Source organism: Cetorhinus maximus, chromosome 13 (assembly GCF_964194155.1).
Source record: "Cetorhinus maximus chromosome 13, sCetMax3.hap1.1, whole genome shotgun sequence".
Lineage (NCBI taxonomy): Eukaryota > Metazoa > Chordata > Chondrichthyes > Lamniformes > Cetorhinidae > Cetorhinus > Cetorhinus maximus.
Window position 1 is genome coordinate 89,948,018 of NC_135891.1, and position 20,663 is coordinate 89,968,680.

General features: G+C 44.4%; 1 protein-coding gene across 1 annotated transcript in view; it reads right to left on the reverse strand.

Moving 5' to 3' along the window:
* Positions 1–200: 200 nt before the first annotated feature.
* Positions 201–20,663, reverse strand: part of LOC144689223 (mucosa-associated lymphoid tissue lymphoma translocation protein 1-like) — a 42,275-nt gene continuing 21,812 nt past the window's right edge. Inside the window, exons 11-16 of the mRNA XM_078556329.1 lie at positions 20,235–20,309; positions 18,812–18,939; positions 10,560–10,709; positions 6,880–7,037; positions 5,620–5,754; positions 201–1,300 (exon numbers count right to left, since the gene is read on the reverse strand). Coding sequence (XP_078412455.1) covers positions 866–1,300; positions 5,620–5,754; positions 6,880–7,037; positions 10,560–10,709; positions 18,812–18,939; positions 20,235–20,309 — 1,081 coding nt within the window. The 3' untranslated portion in view covers positions 201–865. The remainder of the gene's footprint in view (positions 1,301–5,619; positions 5,755–6,879; positions 7,038–10,559; positions 10,710–18,811; positions 18,940–20,234; positions 20,310–20,663) is intronic.

Consider the following 20,663-nt stretch of genomic DNA (forward strand, 5'->3'; position numbering starts at 1 on the left):
GAGTGATGAGATGGATGCTTGGCGGTTCGGATGAGATCATTCATCTGTTTTTTGCACTGGATGGCCAACTTCTTCTGTGCAGCGTTGGCACTGACCACCTCTGCCACCACCTCCCAAGCCAGAGTGGTGACGCTGATGGACCTTCTGTGGCCAGACCGGGGTGGGGGGGGGGGGGGGGGGGGGGGAGGTGCGTAGAGGACATTGTGGCGGGCTCCAAAAGGCGTTCCAGGTATGCATCACTGATTCGGGGCCTGCAGTCTTCTTGCCTTTCGGGACCATGTCTTCTGTGCAGCAGTCCTGGGCTGGAAGCAATGAGAGAAGTGCGTGCAGCTACACTTTAAATACAGCGCCCAGCATGAGGAAGCAGTGAGGTGACGACGTGGTAAACAAATCGGAGCGAGACAGCATGTTTCCCAGGAATGCATGATTAATGAGGCAGGATTGGGATGATACAACGTGAAAAGCCGCCATTGCAGCCGGAGGGTAAAACGTTCTTTTTTCCACCCACTACCGGACATAGTGTAAATCTGGGACAATTCCGCCCTTAGTTAACATTGTCCTTCCCTTTATTTCCAATAGCTTCATACCTCAAGATTGGCCTATTGTATCCTGAAGAAGGAAAAGAACAGGTAGAACTACTACAAGCTGATTGTCGAGAAGGACTGGCTAAAATGACAAAGTAGTTAAATGCTGGGTATACAGTACCACAAGAAAACTAAATATTTCCTTATTGTCTCTGGATTCCACAAGCGGTCTTCTACCCCTCTAATTAATATGTGTTCAAGTATTTTGCATTGTGGTATGAAGTTCTCCAATATTATGCTGTTGTCCGTTCTGATGTCTCTGTGTGAACAGAACGTCTTGATCATTGGGAGGAACTCAGAGACTTAAACTGAGCGGTAATCCCCTCAATGACCTCTTTGGCCATTAGCCCAGCTGTAGCTCCCGCTGACATTCGGCCCTGGTTCTGCCGCTCCTGGGTGCTGTAGTGCAGATTGGTGGATTTGTGTTGGAGTAAATTAGTATAACCTTCAAGGTCATTCAAGCTATTGCAAGAACGTAAAGAGGCAGGTAAAGAGGAATAAGTGAGGCTCGAGTCTTGGATCAACAGCTGTAAAGGCTCACTTAAGGAACTTTGCAATGAGCCGTAAATTGAGATGTATTCACTCAGGTGCTCTGGTCCATGCAGGTTGAGTTTAGATACAAGGGGTTTTCCAACATTGACTATTTTCTTCTCCTCTATGAATTCCTCCATTTCTTTATACTGATACTGGAGGCAAATGGAAAAGCTCAGCTCTTTCTATATAACAGGGAGATAAAACACAGAAAATCATTAATTTATGTGATTTTGTCCCCAATTTCCTTTTCCTTTTCCCCATCACCTTGTTGGGATTCAGTTTCACCCTCGAGTACAGTATTGTATCCAAGCTGCCTTTCTCTGTGTGACAATTGCTAATTGGCTTGATAGGATCCATGCCTGACTCCACACACCTAGGAACATAGTAGGCCATTAAGTCCCTTGAGCTTATTCCACTGTTCAGTCAGATCATAGCTGATCTGTGACTTAACTCCATTTTGCCCATAGCCTTCCATACCTTTGGTTAATAAAAATCTATCAATCTCAGATTTAAAATTAACAATTGAGCTAACTGCTATTTGCAGAAAAGAGTTCCAAATTTCTACTACCTTTGCATGTAGAAGTGTTTCCTAATTTCACTTCTGAAAGGTCTAGGTACTGACTTCTAGGCTAGGTACCCTAGTCCTAAACTTCCCAACCAGTGGAAATGGTTTCTCTCTCTCTACCCTATCAGTCCCTCAAAAAATCTTTAAAGTTTTAATCAAATCACCCTTTAACCGTGCAAATTCCAGGGAATACAACCTTAGCTTGTGCAATCTATCCTCATAATTTAACCCATGGAATCTAGGTATCATTCTGATAAATCTACACTGCAGGCCTTCCAAGACTAATATATCCTTCCCAAGGTGTGGTGTCCAGAGCTGAACACAGCACTCCAGATGTGGCCTAGCCAGGACTTTGTATAGCTGTAGCATGATTTCTAACTTCTTGTATTCTAAGGCTTCTTGTATTCTAAGGCTTCTAGATATAAAGCCCAGCATTCCATCAGCCTTTTTGATTAGTTTCTGTATCTGCCCATAACACTTTAATAATCTATATGCATGGACCCTTAAGTCTTTCTGGGCCTCCACTGGCTTTAGATTTTTCACCATTTAGAAAGGGTTCTGTTCTATCCTTTTTAGATTCAAAGTGGATGACCTTGCCCTTACCTATATTGAAATTCATTTTCCAAAGTTTTGCCCATTCACTTATTTATTAATATCTCTTAGTAATTTTCTGCTCCATTGACACTGCTTACAATGCCATCTATCTTTTGCCATCAACAAACTTTGCTATGTGGTTATTTATGCTGTCATCCATGTCATTAAAAAAATACAGTGAATAGTAGAGGTTCCAACACAGATCCCTGCAGAACATCACTAGTCACGTCCTGCCAATTATCCCCATTTTTTTGTCTCCTGCTGCTCAGCCAATTTCCTGACTAGGTCAATAATTTGCCTTCATTTTCATAAGCTTCCTCTTTAACCAGTCCCTTGTGAGAGATACACAGACTTTCTGGGAAGTGTCAGTGGGCAGTGTCAGGAGCAGGAACCCATGTCCATATTATTCCTAACCATAACTCAAGGACAGTAAAGGCAATTACAACACACCAACTGAGATTAGCTAACTCAGCACGTACCACAGAATCAGAAATTTATAGCACAGAGGCCATACAACCCATCATGTCTGTGCCAGAGCTATCTAGCCTAATCCCATTTTCCAACTCTTGGTTTGTAGCCTACTAGGTCCAGGTATTTTTTAAATGCCTCTGCCACGCTTTTAGGCAGTGAGTTCCTGACCCCGAGCACCCTCTTGGTGAAGAAAGTTCCCTTTCCAACTCCCCTCTAATCATTCTACCAATCACTTTAAATCTGGTTATTTAACTCTCTGCTATCTACTCCATTAGACCCCTCATAATTTTGGACACCTCAACTAAATTAATTTCTCCTCAACCTCCTCCCTCCAAAGAAGACAACCCCAGCCTATTTATCTTTCCTCAAGGCTAAAATTCTCCAGTCTGGACAATGTCCTCTTAAATCTCCTCTGTACCCTAATACAATCCCATCCTTCCTGTAATGCAGCGATCAGAGCTGTACGCAATACTCTAGCTGTGGCCTAACTAGTAGTTTATAGAGTTCTAGCATAACCTCCCTGCTTTTCTATTCTATGGTCTTGGCTAATAAATGAAACTATCCTGTATGCCTTCTTAATTACCTTTTTAATCTGTCCTGCTACCTTCAGGAATCTTGGACAAGCACTTCAAGGTCCCTCTGTTTTATACTTCTCGGTATTCTACCATTTATTCCCTTGCCTTGTTTGCCATTCCCAAATATATTACCTCACACCTTTCCAGATTGAATTCCACTTGCCACTTTTCTGCCCACCTGACCAGTCCATTTATACCTTCCTGAAGTTGAACATAGGGGAGGTGGTGGCATAGTGGTATTGTCACTGGACTGGTAATCCAGAGACCCAGGGTAATGCTCTGGGGACCTGGGTTTGAATCCCACCACGGCAGATGGTGGAATTTTAATTCAATAAAAATCTGGACCATGACCATTGTCGATTGTCGTAAAAACCCATCTGGTTCACTAATGCCCTTTAGGGAAAGAAATCTGCTATCCTTACCTGGTCTGGCCTACATGTGACTCCAGACCCACAGAAATGTGGTTGACTCTCAAAGGGTAATAAATGCTGGCATCCATATCCCAAAAAAAAATTAACCAGGAGTAGGCCACTTGGCCTTTCAGCCTGCTCTGCCATTCAATAAGAATGTAACCTGCCCCTGCTAACCTTACCCCTCCTTGTTTATCAAGAATCTATCTGCCTCTGCTTTGAAAATATTCAACTGCCTTTTGAGGAAGGAAGTTCCAAAGACTCACTACCCTCTAAGAGTAAAAAAAATCTTCTCCTCTCTGTCTTAAATGGGCGACCCCTTATTTTTAAACAGTGACCCTTAGTTCTAGATTCTCCCACAAAAGGAAACATCCTCTCCGCATCGACCCTGTCAAGACCCCTCAGGGTCTTATATGTTTCAATCAAGTCGCCTCTTACTCGTCTAAACATCAGCAGATACAAACCTAGCCTGTCCAATCTTCCCATTGCTGGTATTAGTTTAGTAAACCTTCTCTGAAATGCTTCAAATGCATTTACATTCTTCCTTAAATTAGGAGACCAATACTGTACACAGTATTCCAGATGCAGTCTCACCACCATCCTGTATGAATGAAGCATAACCTCCCTAATTATGCATTCAGTTCCCCTTGCAATAAATGATAACATTTTATTAGCTTTCCTAATTACTTGCTGTACCTGCATACTAGCCTTTTGTGATTCGTGCACTAGGACACCCAGATCCCTCTGAACCTCAGAGCTCTGCAATTTCTCACCATTTAGATAATATGCTTCTTTTTTATTAATCCTGCCAAAATAGACAAGCTCAAATTTTCCCACATTATACACCATTTGCCAGATCTTTGCCCACTCACAACTTATTTATGTCCACTTGTAGCCTCCTTATGTCCCCTTCACAAATTACTTTCCTACCCATCTTTGTAAAAAGATCAACTGTAAAAGGTTAAGGACCCAGCACTGTGGCACACCACTAGTTACATCCTGCCAACCAGAAAAAGACCCATTTATGGCTACCTTCTGTTTCATGTTAGCTAGCCAATCTTCTATCCATGCCAATCTGTTACCCCCTACATCATGAGCTTTTATTTTCTCCAATAACCTTTGATGTGGCACCTTATCAAATGCCTTCTGGAAATCTAAGTACAGTACATCTACCTGTTCCCCTTTACCTACAGCACATGTGACTCCCTCAAAGAACTCCAGTAAATTGGCTAAACATGATTTCCCCTTCACCAAACCACATTGACTTTGTCTGATTGCCTTGAATTTTTTTAAGTGCCCAGCTATAACATTTTTAATAATAACTTCTAACATTTTCCCCATGTCTGCAGCTTTCTTCCTCACTATCAACCACATGATCAAAACTGGAACTTTTCTGATCAATCACTGGTGCATTTACTTGCTGAGCCATGGGGACTGTAAAATTATTGGTTTTATAGTGTGGTAAACTGATGTGTAAGCTTGGCTCAGTTGATAGCAGTCTTGTCTTTGAGTCAGACGGTCAGGGGCTCAAGATCTACTCTCGGATTTAAAGTTAAGTATAATACAGGCTGACATGTCGGAGTACTTAATTGTTGTCCTTTGGATGAGATACTAAACTGATGTTCTGCCAGTGTTTCAAGTGGACATTAAACATCCCAAAGGACTTGAGCAAGTCCTGGAAATCACTCCTCCCTCAACCAAAAACAGCTTAATGAGTCACTCTTCTCATTGCTGTTTGTGAGGCATTGTTACTTACAAAGTAGCTGCTGCATTCGCCTATACAATATACAGCACAAGGTATGTAAAGCACTGTGAGGCAGTTTGGTGCCATATAAACACAAGCTGTTAATTAGGAGTTGGCAATGGTTCCGAGAGTGGGTGCTTACCCTTAGCTTCTGTAGGCCACTAAGCCTTGTGTAGAGACACTTATCTGGATAGTCAAAGTTCCTGACAGTGAAGAGGATGCTGCCTGTTTCTTCAGGGCAGCCTTTGTTTGTATGCTTCAGGTCTATGTCCAGGTCCTATAAATCAGATAGTTAAAGAGGAAGAGAACCAGAATTCTGCCATAAATGGGATTGCCCCAACAATGTAGCACCAAAACATACATACAGCAACATTCCAGATTAGTTCTTTATTGTATTTTAATCCCCGCACCACTCCCACCTCCGCCCCCCCCCCCCACCCCCTCCCCGCACCCACCTCCACCGCTTCTCCTAAGAGCGCTGACTCTCTTGCTGAGGTGCAGTTAACCCTCTGGTACCTCACGGCCAATCTTCATGACCTCGGGCAACATATTCTAACAGGGGTCAGTGGATAGCAATGAGGAGCTGAAACTCTGTCTCATTTTCCTCTGCTTAACCCAGAAGCATTGAAGCCAACTATAATCTCAATGACTCCTCCAACTGAGTGCAGCTACCTCAGGATAGAGCAGGCATCAATTCTGAATGCAGATATCTGTGTGGCCTGGCATTAATTACCTGTTAAGCTACTGGGAAAATGGAGAAAGTGCAAGCTGCCTAAGAATGACAAGAACCTAGCGTAAATTTTCTGACGAGCATTTGTGCTGAGTCATTGGTGCCACTGTGAGAAAACCTGGAAATCACCAAAGAATTACTGTCCATGCCTGAAGGTTGGACACGTGCTGCTGTCACAAATCGTGAATGCAACATGATGATCCTGAGTATGAATGCCCCCTCCTCCTCATCAATACTGAGGAGGGCCCATACTTGGGCACACCCAGTAACATATTAACTCCCTCTCCAGAACTGGTGGCCCCAGCCTCCAAAGACACCAATGTAATGTAAATGGGGATCATTGTAAACTGTCCCTGTGAAAATCCCATTACCGTTGCAGGGTACACTTGAAATCCATAAGTTCAGTATCAGTGCAAAGCTTTGCGCCAGTGTTAAACTTGGAGCTTCCATTGGGTGTGAATGATTGAACTGACTCTGAAACAAAGTGGAGTGAGCCTCCCACCTCCTGGAGTCTGCCTCCACTCTGGTACCAGGTCAGGTCCTCATGGCGGACTCAGGCCGGAGTTACATTATTACTGCCACGTCAACGAGAAACAAGCCATTTCGCACCAACATTGTATTGTGAATGATCCTTAAAAAGACTGATAAGCAGCTTTTTGCAAGGTTCCTTACCTCTGAAAAATCAGCCAGTCTGGCTTCACATTTGGTGATGTCCTTCTGAGTTTGTTCTATCCTGGTATAAATAATCATAATGTTTGAAAACTCGGCTGCAAATCCCAGACGAACTGTGACTCCACATTCAAAATGGACATACCTGCTCTCTGGAAGGGCTAGAAAGAACAGACCCATTGGACAGTGAGCAATTTAGATGAAATTCACATCTCCTAAACCCCCAACATTACCACCAATTCACCTGAAATTGAGACTTATTTGCAAGCACCCCAAAACTGTAGAACTCCTCACCTATCCCACACTAAGCATCAGAGGACAGGCTATTGGTGAGCAGGTGTCCCTTGATAGCACTGCTGACGACATCTTCCATTATTATGTTGGGAGAAGACTTGTGGGGCAGTAATTGGCTGGATTGGATTTGGCCTGCCTTGTGGACAGGACATACATGGAAAATGGTTCCACAATGTCGGGTAGATGCCAGCGTTGCAATTATACTGGAACAGCTTAGCTAGATGCGGGGCCAGTTCAGGAGCACAAATCTTCAGCACAATATCCAGAATATTCTTGGGGCCCATAACCTTGGCTGTAGGCTGTGTGTGCAGCTATTTCCTGATATTTTGTAGGGGGGAAATCAAATTGTCATCTTTGATGCTGGAAGCCTCAGGAGGTGGCTGAGATGGATCATCCAGTCCACACTTCTGGCTGAAAATAGTTGTAAATGCTTAAGCCTTGTCTTTTACACTCACTTGCTGGACTCCACCATCAATGAAGGTGTTTAATTGTCCACCATCATTGACGATCGGATGTGGCAGGAGTGCAGAGCTTTGTTCTGATCTGTTGATTGCATGATTGTTTAGCTCCATACATTGCTTGCTGCTTCTGCTGCTTAGCATGCATATGTAATCCGGTGTTGTAGTTTCACCAGATTGACACCTCATTTTGAGGTATTCCTGTTGCCATTCTGGCATGCCCTTTAATACTCCTCATTGAACCAGGGTTGGTCAGCTGGCTCGATGGAATGAAGGATAATATGTCTGGCCATGAGGTTACAGATTGCGGTTGAATATATAATTCTGCTGCTGCCAATGGCCCACAGCACCTCATAGATGCCCAGTTTTAAGTTGCTAACTCTGTTCTAAATCTAGAACAGTGGTAGTAACATGTTGGAGGGCATCCTCAGTGTGAAGAAGGGACTTGGTCTTCACCAGGACTGTGTGATGGTCATTCCCACCAATACTGTCATGGACAAATGCATCGGTGATGATTAGATTGGTGTAGACAAGAGCTTTGTTCTGATCTGTTGATTTATGATTGTTTAGCTCCATATATTGTTTGCTGCTTCTGCTGCTTAGCAAGCAGGTTTTGCCTTCTGGTCAGTTCTCTCACCACCTGCTGCAGGCACAGTCTGTATTGAAAGCTTTGTCCTTCAAGACTCAGCCACTTCAATTAGTAATGGCGCTACTGACCATCTTGAGTGATGGTCAAATAAGCTTTTCCCTCATGTTGGTTTTCTCAACACCTGCTGCAGGTCCATTTTGACAGAAAAGACCTTGTGGGTGGCCAGTAGTGACGCTGCTGAGCCACTTTTGATGCTGGACATTGAAGTCCTCCATCCAGAGTACACTCTGTGCACTTGCTACCCTCAGTGCTTCTTTTGAGTGGTGTTCAACATGAGGAGTGCTGATTCATCAGCTGATGGAGGGCAGTAGGTGGTAGACAGCAGGAGGTTTCCTTGCCCATGTCTGACCTGATACCATTAGATTTCATGGGGTCCGGAGTCAATGTTGAAGATTGCCAGGGCCACTCCCTGCCATTGTATACCACTGTGCCACCATCTCTGGTGGATCTGTTCTGCTGTTTCGACAGAACTTGAAACTTACAGAATACTGAAAGGCCTGGATAGAGTGGACGTGGGGAAGATGTTTCCATTAGTAGGAGAGACTAGGACCCAAGGGCACAGCCTCAGAGTAAAGGGAAGACCTTTTAGAACAGAGATGAGGAGAAACTTCTTTAGCCAGAGAGTGGTGAATCTATAGAATTCATTGCCACAGAAGGCTGTGGAGGCCAGGTCATTGAGTGTATTTAAGACCGAGATAGATATGTTCTTGATTGGTAAGGGGATCAAAGGTTACGGGGAGAAGGTGGGAGAATGGGGTTGAGAAACTTATCAGCCATGATTGAATGGCGAGCAGACTCGATGGGCCGAATGGCCTAATTTCTGCTCCTATGTCTTATGGTCTATAAGTTTGGGATGGTGATGGAGAGGTCTGGGACATATGATTCAGTGAGTATGACTATGTCAGGCTGTTCTTGATTAGTCTATGGAACAGCTCTCCAAATTTCAACACAACTGCACTGATATTAGTAAGGAAGACTTTACAAGGTTGACTGGGCTGGGTGGAGTGCATTTGTGGTGTCCAGCACCTACATCAATACCTGTTGCCGCATCTGGTTTTATTCTTATTAGACTTTTTCGCAGTAGCTTGCTAGGTATTTCAGGCACTATTTAAGAATCAACCACATTACTTTGGGTCTGCAGTCACATGCAGACCAGAAAGGGTAAAGATAACAGATTTTCTTCCCTATAGAATATTAGTGAAGCAGATGGGCTTTTACAAAAAAATGGTCACCATTACTGATGCTAGTTTTTCATTACAAATTTATTTAATTAACTGAATTTAAAGTCCCCAGCAGCCATGGTTGGATTTGAACTCACATCTCTGGAATATTAGTCCAAGCCTCTGGATCACTAGTCTAGTAATATATCCACTATGCTACCATAACCATCATAGGCCCCTCAGCAGGCTTTTAAAACCTATTATCACCTAACCACCGCTTCCAGAGCGCCACTGTTTCTCTTCCATTCACTTCATCTTTGATGTAAAAGTTCCCTCTGATTTTCTTTCTTACTTGTAACCTCTTTGTCCCCTGGGTTTGTGAGCACTCAACACAGTGAATAATCTTTCTCAATCAATTCCATTTAATCCCTCATGAACCTACAGGATTTCATCTCAAAGGTTCCCTTCCTCTGAATAAAACAACAGAACCAACTTCCTGAACCTTTCTTGAATTCCTCATTCCAGGAACGAACTTCACTGTCCGCTCTCAGGGGAGTTACTTCCTTTCCATGATTCAGTTCCCGGATTTGCTGAATCAATGCTTGCAATAAGAAGGCTTCACCATTTAGACACCAGTTACTGGTTTGCTTCTAATGTTTCAGGGAGCCTGTGGCTCACTTTTTAAAGGCACCATCCCAGTGTGGTTTTGAGCCACACAGGACAGAAAACTTCCAGGTTTGATTCCCACTCTATGACAAATTGTCAGATTTCAGCCAGGGGCAGCAGTCAGGGCTACAATTGCCCCAGCTCCTGGGTTACAAAGGAAAAGTCTACTGGGGTTTGGGCCTGGCATGGACAACAGGCATGGGTCTGATATCCTTCAAACAGGCTGCTGATACTAATCGTATCCAACATGAACAGTAGCCACTGGAGCATGACATGGGAGCACGCGTGCTCTTCAAGGGACTATCCCACTGCGGAGACATTCATGGAAATTTATGGAAACACAAATTGACGCCAAACCTAGGAGAATTATGCTCTTCTATAAAATGTTCAGTTCTATGAACAGAAAAACATATAACACAAGTTGGAGCATTAAAAGTAGAGAACACTCTCTCATACCGTGGGCTTTGGCCCACTGCAGGTTCCTGGCTGAATACTCATCGTAATAGTTGGGTGGTTTAATGTGATCTGTCAATGACCGTCGCTCTGACAGGCTGCTCCGGATCTCCAAAGCTTGTCTTCCCCTTGTAAGTTCGCACTTCCCCATATCTGAAATCAGAAGAGGAAGAGAGGCTGTATGGGAGAAAGTATTATGTTTCTTAACTCATTTATTCAGCTTGTTGACCCCTTCAACTGCATGTCTCAGGGAATTCTACTCTTCCCCCTTTAGCTTGAATGGAGCAGGCAAGCACTTAAAATGGAGCATTTCTAATCCCACTCAGTTCTGATGATTGTCCATTTTAATACCACTGGTTTTGGCAAGAGCCTTAAATCATGATCACATGACATACACGGGACACCAATGGCATTTTAATCTACTCCTAAGTAAGCGATTACAATAACAACAAGTGTCTTAAACATCCCAAGATACTTTACAGGAGGGCTATCAAACAAAACTGACACCTAGCCAAGCAAGGGGATGTTAGGATAGATGACTAAAAGTTTGGTCAAAGAGATAAATTTTAAAAAGTGCAAAAATACCTGGAAAAACTCAGCAGGTCTGGCAGCATCTGCGGAGAAGAACACAGTTAACGTTTCGAGTCCAAATGACCCTTCAACAGAACTAAGTAAAAATAGAAGAGCGGTGAAATATAAGCTGGTTTAAGGGGAGGATGGGACAAGTAGAGCTGGATAGAGGGCCAGTGATAGGTGGAGATAACCAAAAGATGTCACAGACAAAAGGACAAAGAGGTGTTGAAGGTGGTGATATTATCTAAAGAATGTGCTAATTAAGGGTAGAAAGCAGGATGAGCAAGGTATAGATAGCCCTAGTGGGGGTGGGATGGGGTGAAGGAATCAAAAAAGGCTAAAAGGTAGAGATAAAACAATGGATGGAAATACTTTTAAAAATAATGGAAATAGGTGGGAAAAGAAGAATCTATATAAATTATTGGAAAAAAGAAAAAGGAGGGGGAAAATTGGAAAGGGGCTGGGGATGGAGGAGAGAGTTCATGATCTAAAATTGTTGAACTCAATATTCAGTCCAGAAGGCTGTAAAGTGCCTAGTCGGAAGATGAGGTGCTGTTCCTCCAGTTTGCGTTGAGCTTCACTGGAACAATGCAGCAGGCCAAGGACGGACATGTGGACATGAGAGCAGTGTGGAGCGTTGAAATGGCAAGCGAAAGGGAGGTCTGGGTCATGCTTGCGGACAGACCGAAGGTGTTCTGCAAAGCGGTCACCCATTCTGCGTTTGGTCTCTCCAATGTAGAGGAAACCTCATTGGGAGCAACGAATGCAGTAGACTAAATTGAGGGAAGTGCAAGTGAAATGCTGCTTCACTTGAAAGGAGTGTTTGGGCCCTTGGACGGTGAGGAGAGGGGAAGTAAAGGGGCAGGTGTTGCACCTTCTGCGGTTGCATGGGAAGGTGCTGTGGGAGGGGGTTGAGGTGTAGGGGGTGATGGAGGAGTGGACCAGGGTGTCCCGGAGGGAACGATCCCTGCGGAATGCCGCCGGGGTGGGGTGAAGGGAAGATATGTTTGGTGGTGGAATCATGCTGGAGTTGGCGGAAATGGCGGAAGATGATCCTTTGAATGCGGAGGCTGGTGGGGTGATAAGTGAGGACAAGGGGGACCCTATCATGTTTCTGGGAGGGAGAGGAAGGTGTGAGGGCGGATGCGCGGGAGATGGGCTAGACAAAGTTGAGGGCCCTGTCAACCACCGTGGGTGGAAAACCTCGGATAAGGAAGAAGGAAGACTTGTCAGAGGAACTGTTTTTGATAGTGGCATCATCAGAACAGATGCGACAGAGGCGAAGGAACTGAGAGAATGGGATGGAGTCCTTACAGGAATCGGGGTGTGAGGAGCTGTAGTCGAGGTAGCTGTGGGAGTTGGTAGGCTTGTAATGGATATTGGTGGACAGTCTATCACCAGAAATTGAGACAGAGAGGTCAAGGAAGGGAAGGGAAGTGTCAGAGATGGACCATGGGAAAATGATGGAGGGGTGGAAATTGGAAGCAAAATTAATAAATTTTTCCAGGTCCAGACGAGAGCATGAAGCAGCACCGAAATAATCATCGATGTACCGGAGAAAGAGTTGTGGGAGGGGGCCAGAGGAGGACTGGAACAAGGAATGTTCCACATACCTACCTTTAATTAGCACATTCTTTAGATAATATCACCACCTTCAACACCTCTTTCCTTTTGTCTGTGACATCTTTTGGTTATCTCCACCTATCACTGGCCCTCTATCCAGCTCTACTTGTCCCACCCTCCCCTTAAACCAGTTTATATTTCACCTCTCTTCTATTTTTACTTAGTTCTGTTGAAGGGTCATTTGGACTCGAAACGTTAACTGTGTCCCTCTCCGCAGATGTTGCCAGCCCTGCTGAGTTTTTCCAGGTATTTTTGCATTTTTGTTTTTGTTTTGCATTTCCAGCATCCGCAGTTTTTTGCTTTTATTTAAAAAGTGTCTTGAAGTGAAGTAGAGGGAAGGTCATGTCTGACTAACATGATTGAGCTTTTTGAGAAGATACCAAGGAAGGTCGACGAGGGTACCATGATTGATGAAGATTTTAGCAAGGCTTTTGACAAGGTCCCAGAAATGTAACAGCTCATGGGTAAAATGGTAAGTTGGATCGAAAATTGTCTCAGTGGCAAGAAGCAAAGGGTAACAGTTGAATGGTTTTTTGTGACTGGAAGGCTGTTTCCAATGAGGATCTGCAGGGTTCAGAACAAGGTCTTTTGCTTTTCAGGGTATACATCAATAATTTAGATTTAAATGTAGGAGCCATAATTAAGAAGCTTGCAGATAATACAAAAATTGATCATGTGATTGAAAGCCAGGAAGAAAAGTTTTAGATTGCACGAAGAATTCAATGGACTGGCCAGTTGGACAGAAAAGTGGAAAATGCAATTCATGCGAAGGAGTGTGAGGTAATGCATTTGGGGAAGGCAAACAAGACCAGGGAACATACAATAAATGGTCAGATACTGAAGAGTGTAGAGGAACTGAGGGTCCTTGGAACGCATGTCCACTGATCCCTGAAAGTAGCAAGTATAAAGTGGTTAAAAAGAAAAGTATCCCAGATGATTTTATCAGCTGAGGGATAAAATAGAAGAGTAGGGAGTTTATGCTTGAACTGCAAAAACACCAGTTAGGCCACAACTAGAGTACTCCCTGTTCTCATTGCTGTTCATCCATTTTCTTTCATGCACCTATCTAATCTCACCTTGAATGATGATATATTATCTGCCTCAACCACTAACCCTGGAAGTGAATTCCACAGCCTCATAGCTTTGTGTATAGACATTTCTCCTGCTCTTTGTTTACAGGAAGAGAAGCCATTACTAGATTAGAAGAGAGGGACGATGGTGGAGAGACATTGGAGGAGGATAGTGTAGTCAACCATGTCAAATGCTGCAGATAGGTTGAAATTGTTGAAGAGGAATATTTTATCTTTGTCACAGTCACATAGGATGTCATTTGGGACTTAGATAAGAACCTTTGATAAAAAGCTGAAGAAATAACCTGTCATACACAACACCAGGTCTCTAGGACCATTAGGTCAAGTCTACCTACACTCTTGTCACTTTTTGCTGGAAGCTGCCCTATCCATCCATTCTTGAATGGGCCGTTCTGCACTTCAGGAACAAACCTTCTGTGTGTGGGCTGTTATGTAACGCCAGGCAAGGAAACCAGTCACAAGATAAGGGTGCAAAATCATAAAGCAAACGAAAGCAAAAAAAAGAGAAAATGAGGAAACGCATCTTGTTAAACTATCATTGGTATTTAAGGGACATTTTCAGAATGAATCTAAATTGAAATTAAACTGAAGTACTAGAGGAATTGAGGGTTGCATAATGAGAGTGAGGGGAAGAGGAGTTGTTTCTAGTAGAAACTGATGGCAAGAGTAGATGGAGAGGGGCTCTGTTTGTCAGGGAGCTGAAGGTTTGAAGGGAGTAGAAAGAGAAGGCAGAATCCATGGTGTAGTGTTCAATGGTTTAATTATTCTGTGTTTAATTATGAGAGTCTGGTAATTGATCTATGCTCACTGTGCTTGATTGATTAAGCATGGGTGTGGACTCAAGAGTAAAGTAAACACGTACCACTGAAGCTTCTAAAAGCTGAGCTGTAATCATGAGTGTAAACATTTTGTGATTGCAGAGATATTTTAAAACTCTTCTAAATAAACCTGTTGCACAGTTAGAAACTAGTGTCAACTCAACACATGGCTGTACCCTTTCCAAAATGTGCCTGCTCAGCAATGTTGGCTTTAGGTACTATCACCTCAAAGGTAAATCAGCAGCCACGGCCCTTAGCAACCACTCCTGGTCTTGTTAAATTACATCAAACACTCTGGATAGGAATAACAGGCTGGCAGTGAGAAGGAGGGGGACAGATCACAATAGGGTCGCTAACTCTAATTGGACATACTCCTGGGAGGTTTTGTCACATGATCTCTCGTCTACAACGGTCACACATTGTCAACCAATCTTTCTCCTAATTTCTATAAACAATAATAAACAGAAGTATTCAAAAAAAAAATGAAAAAAAAACCCAATAATTTTTTCAATGCCCCTATTATTTTCCTCCAGGGTTGTGAACAATAATTGCCCAGGAGATTGATCTTCAATTCCTGGGGACAAAGGTAAATCAGGGAGATGAAGAACCAAGGCTGGAAAAATGGAGGCAGAGCTGGCAGAAGCAGGGCTTAGAGAAAGAAGGAGGGAGAACAACAGGGAGAGGATAAGAGAAGAAGCCAGAGGGATAATAGAGACATTAGGCAGGATAGGGGAGAAAAGCAGACAAAAGGAGAAGGTCAATAGAGGGAGGAAGGCGGGAAAGAGGAAAACCATTATTAATTATCTGCAGCTAAATGCTGGAATTATACAAGGTCCGAAAGCAAATTGTCGCTCTCTTAGGGATGCACTGCATGACTGCATGGCAACATGAACAGGAGAGTGAGACACTTCACATCCTAGGTTAAGGGAGAGAGAGAATGAGGCTGACAGGAGGAAGAATGTGCGGTAGGCAGGAAGCGACTGATGTCATTCAGAGACTCAAAACAGACAGGAAATTGAAACTTTGAGATATAAGGAAAGAGGATGAGGTGTGCAGGTTAGAGTAAATGAAATAGTGAAGCAGTCTAAATAAAGCAGCATTACCATCGTGACAGTTTATACATGTCACAAGCACTTCCTATTGGGACAGGAAATCCCAGTGTAGTGATACACTTTTTTAAACATGATTTTTGGAACAAAACATCATTTAATGCTTTGCAAACATGGAACCTAAAAGCTGTGTAGACAGCCCAATGTTTAAATGCTCCACTCATGCTGCTGAACTGTGCACAGCAGCAAACCCCAGGTGCGATCCAAATTAAGAATGACCATTTGAACAAGACAATGAAGAACAGCTAGTGCCCATGAAATTGTGCCCAGACATGGGTTGGCACCTGTGGTGGAGGGTATGCAAACTGCTAGACAGGAAGAAACTGCTTCATCTCTATTGTATCAGTGCCCACAGGGACACACCAGAGTCACCTAGTGAAGCAGGAAAAACTCTTTCTTTTCTGTTTGAATAGGCCAAATCCAATTCTAAATCCAGTTGGGAAGTAGGGTCAGTAGATAATCAGGGGTTACAGTTCACCCTCCCCCAAATAAACACCAATGAGGTGGAATAAAAACAGAAAATGCTGGAAAAACTCAGCAGGCCTAGCAGTATCTGTGGAAAGAGAAACAGAGTTAACATTTCGAGTCCATATGACCCTTCTTCAGAGCTGAAGAGAAGTGGAAATGTGATGAAATTTATACTGTATAAGGGGGGTGGGGCAGGTGGAGCTGGATAGAAGGCCAGCGATAGGTGGGGACAAAGGAGGGATTGACAAAGATGCCATGAACTAATGGACAAAGGGAGTGTTAATGGTCATGGTTAGTGCTAAAAAACGGAGCTGATAGTGGCATAAAGGTAAGAAAGCAGAATGTGATAACAGAACAAGGGTAGCATTGTGTGAAAGAACAACGTGGAAAAAGTAACAGATGGCCCTGTAGAGGATGGCGTGGGGGGAGGGGTGGTTGTGGGGAAAAGGATAGAAAATGGGATAGAAGGCGGGATAAAAACCAAGGATAAATGAATAAAATTAAAAATAAATTGATTAAAAAATACAAATTAATGCAGAAGAAAGGGATTTTTAAAAAAGGGGGTGAGGATGGAAGAGACAGTTCATGATCTGAAGTTGTTGAACTCAATGTTAAGTCCAGAAGGCTGTAAAGTGCCTAATTGGAAGATGAGGTGCTGTTCCTCCAGTTTGCCTTGGACTTCACTGGACCATTGCAGCAGGCCAAGGACGGACGTGTGGGCATGAGAACAGGATGATGTGTTGAAATGGCAAGCAATCGGAAGGTCTGGGTCATGTTTGCGGACAGACGGGAGGTGTTTCGCAAAGCAGTCACTCATTCTGCGTTTGGTCTCCCCAATGTAGAGGAACCGCACTGGGAGCAGCGAATGCAGTAGACCAAATTGAAGGAGGTGCAAGTGAAGCGCTGCTTCACCTGAAAGGAGTGTTTGGGCCCTTGGACGGTGAGGAGGGAGGAAGTAAAGGGGCAGGTGTTGCACCTTCTGCGATTGCATGGGAAAGTGCCGTGGGAAGAGGATGAGGTGTTGGGGGTGATGAAGGATTGAACCATGCTGATGGGGAGGTGAGGGGAAGATATGTTTGGTGATGGCATCATGCTGGAGTTGGTGGAAATGGCGGAGGGTGATTCTTTGAATGCGGAGGCTGGTGAGGTGAAAAGTTGAGGACAAGGGGGACCCTATCATGGTTCTGGGAGGAAGGAGAAGGTGTGAGGGCAGAGGCACGGGAGATGGGTTGGATACGGTTGAGGGCCCTGTCAACCACAGTGGGGGGTAAATCTCGGTTAAGGAAGAAGGAAGAGATGTCAGAAGCACCATTTTGGAAGCACCATTCATCAGAACAAATGTGACAGAGGCTTAGGAACTGAGAGAATTGGATTGAGCCCTTACAGGAAGCAGGGTGTGAGGAGCTGTAGTTGAGGTAGCTGTGGGGCTTATAATGAATATTGGTGGATAGTCTATCACCAGAAATGGAGACAGAGAGGTCAAGGAAGGGATGGCAAGTGTCGGAGATGGACCATATGAAGGTGATAGAGGGGTGGAAATTGGAAGCAAAATTGATAAATTTTTCCAGGTCCAGGCAAGAGCATGAAGCAGCACCGAAGCAGTCATCGATGTACAGAAAAGAGTTGTAGGAGGGGGCCTGATTAGGACTGAAACAAGGAATGTTCCACATACCCAATACAAAGAGACAGGCATAACTGGGGCCCATGTGGGTACCCATAGCCACACCTTTTATTTGGAGGAAATGAGACAAGTTTAGGGAGAAATTGTTCAGTGAGAGAACAAGTTCAGCCAGACGGAGGAGAGTAGGGCTGAATGGGGATTGCTCGGGCCTCTGTTCAAGGAAGAAGCAGAGAGCCCTCAGACCATCCTGGTGGGGGATGGAGGTGTAGAGGGATTGGACGTCCATGGTGAAGAGGAGACGGTTAGGGTCACGGAACTGAAAATTGTTAATATGACGTAGGGCATCAGAGGAATCGCGGATGTAGGTGGGGAGAGACTGGACAAGAGGAGAGAGAACAGAGTCAAGATAGGAAGAAATGAGTTCCGTGGGGCAGGAACAGGCTGACATGAACGGTCTACCGGGACAGTCCCGTTTGTAGATTTTGGGGAGGAAGTGAAAGCAGGCTGTTCGGGGTTGGGAGACTGAGGTTGGAAGCTGTGGAGGGAAGATCTCCAGAGGAGATGAGGTCAGTGACAGTCGGTAGTTGCTGGAGTTGGTGGAAATGGCAGAGGATGATCCTTTGAACGCAGAGGCTGGTGGGGTGAAAAGTGAGGACAAGGGGGGTGTTATCATGCTTCTGGGAGGGAGGAATGGGTACAGTGAGATGGGTACAGTGCCCAGGAATGAACAGGCAGCCAGATTGCCCCAGGCCAACAGGGAGATGGGATATACCAGATTGGATAAGTACAACATGATCGTAAAGAACAGTAACAGGTCTGCATAAAAAGGGGGAAAAATGGACTTCCTTTTTTAACGTGCAATGTTTCCAGCCCTTTGTGGCCCAGTGCCTGAAGTGGGCATGGTCTTAACCCACTGAGGAGAGCTTTATTCTTTGTGTAAAATCGAATTCACCTTCTGCAACTTTATCCAGCAGGACAGTGATTTTTTCATCCTCCAAAAAACGTTTCTTCAGGAAGCTGATGAAAATCCCATTTGAAAGTTCCTCTTGGCTGATTTCATATGCCTCTGCATCCGGGCAACTGGAAAAGTTCAATAATTGACAAGCCTATGGATCATTAACACTCTCTGAAACGAGTCAACCACATGGTCAGGGGCTGATTAATGCCCATCATTCAGCCTCCCACTCTCCATTTACATTACAGCTCGCCCTGAGGACCACCACCACTTGGACTAGTGCATGAGATAGGACCACCACCTGGACCGGTGCCTAAGGTAGTAATATCACCTGGACTGGCACCAGAAGTAGGACCAGCACCTGGACTGGCACCTGAAATAGGACCACCACCTGGACTGGCACCTGAAGTAGGACCACCACCTGGACTGGCACCTGAAGTAGGACTATCACCTTGAAGGACACCTGAGATAGGACCACCACCTGGACTGGCATCCAAGTTAGGACCACCATCTGGATTGGCACCCAAGAGGACCAGCACTTTGGACTGATGCATGAGATAGGACCAGCACCTGGACTGACACCTGATATAGGACCACCGCCTGGGCTGGTACCTAAAGTAGTACTATCATCTGGACCAGCACCTGAGATAGGGCCATCACCTGCACTGGCGCACGAAATAGGACCATCACCTGGACTGGCACCTGAAATAGGATCTCTACCTAGATTGGGATCCGAGATAGGACTTCCACCTGGACTGGCACCTGAGATAGGATCTCTACCTAGATTGGGATCCGAGATAGGACTTCCACCTGGACTGGCACCTGAGATAGGATCTCTACGTAGATTGGGATCCGAGATAGGACTTCCACCTGGACTGATCCATGATCTGCATGAAATAGCACCACAAACTGGACTGGCGCATGAAAAACGACCACCACCTGGACTGGTGCATGAGATAGGACCACCATCTGGATTGATGCCTGAGATAAGACCACCATCTGGACTGATGCCTGAGATAAGACCACCATCTGGACTGACACATGAGATAGGACTACCACCTGGTTTGAGGCCTGAGATTGGACTACCACTTGGATTGGCACTTGAGACAGGACTACCAACATGACATCAATGAAACAGATTATCTGGGCATTATCACATTGCTGTTTATGGGAGCTTGGTGTGCACAATATGAAAAGCACATTTCCTACATTTCAATGGTGAGTACACTTCGAAGAGTAGTTAATTGGTTGTGAAACAGTTTCACATGTCCTGAGGTTGTGAAAAGCGCTATCAAAGTTATTTAGTTCTATGGCAATGCAGTGACTGAAGATGGGATACCTCTAAGAGGCAACACTGTAAATAATTACAAAATTAGACTGGCTAAAGTTAGAGAGGATAAAGAACAGCTGTATTCCTTACGTGGCATAACCATAGACAATATTTGCTGTGACTCTCAAGGCTTCCATTTGTGGAATGATTTCATCATGCATGTTCCTGGGAAGATAAAGTTACAAAGAAGCCCTTATAGTCATATTTACACATCCTCTGGGATCCATTGTCAGCCCTTTCTTTTGTAGCATCATCCCTTTTGTCATTTAATCATTTCTGCCCTCCCTCCTAACACAGACCTCTGCCTTTGCTCTTTCCTTTTACCTCATCACCCCCACCACCCCCCAACCCCTCACCATCCCCGACCTCTTTTTCTTGGCTCTGAGACTGCTCCTCTCTCACATCTTCCAGTTCTGATGTAAGATCATTGGCCTGAAATGTTAACTTTCTCTCTCTCAGGATGCTGCCTGATCTGCTGAGTATTTCCAGCAATTTTGGTTTTTATTCCCTGAAGCTGGT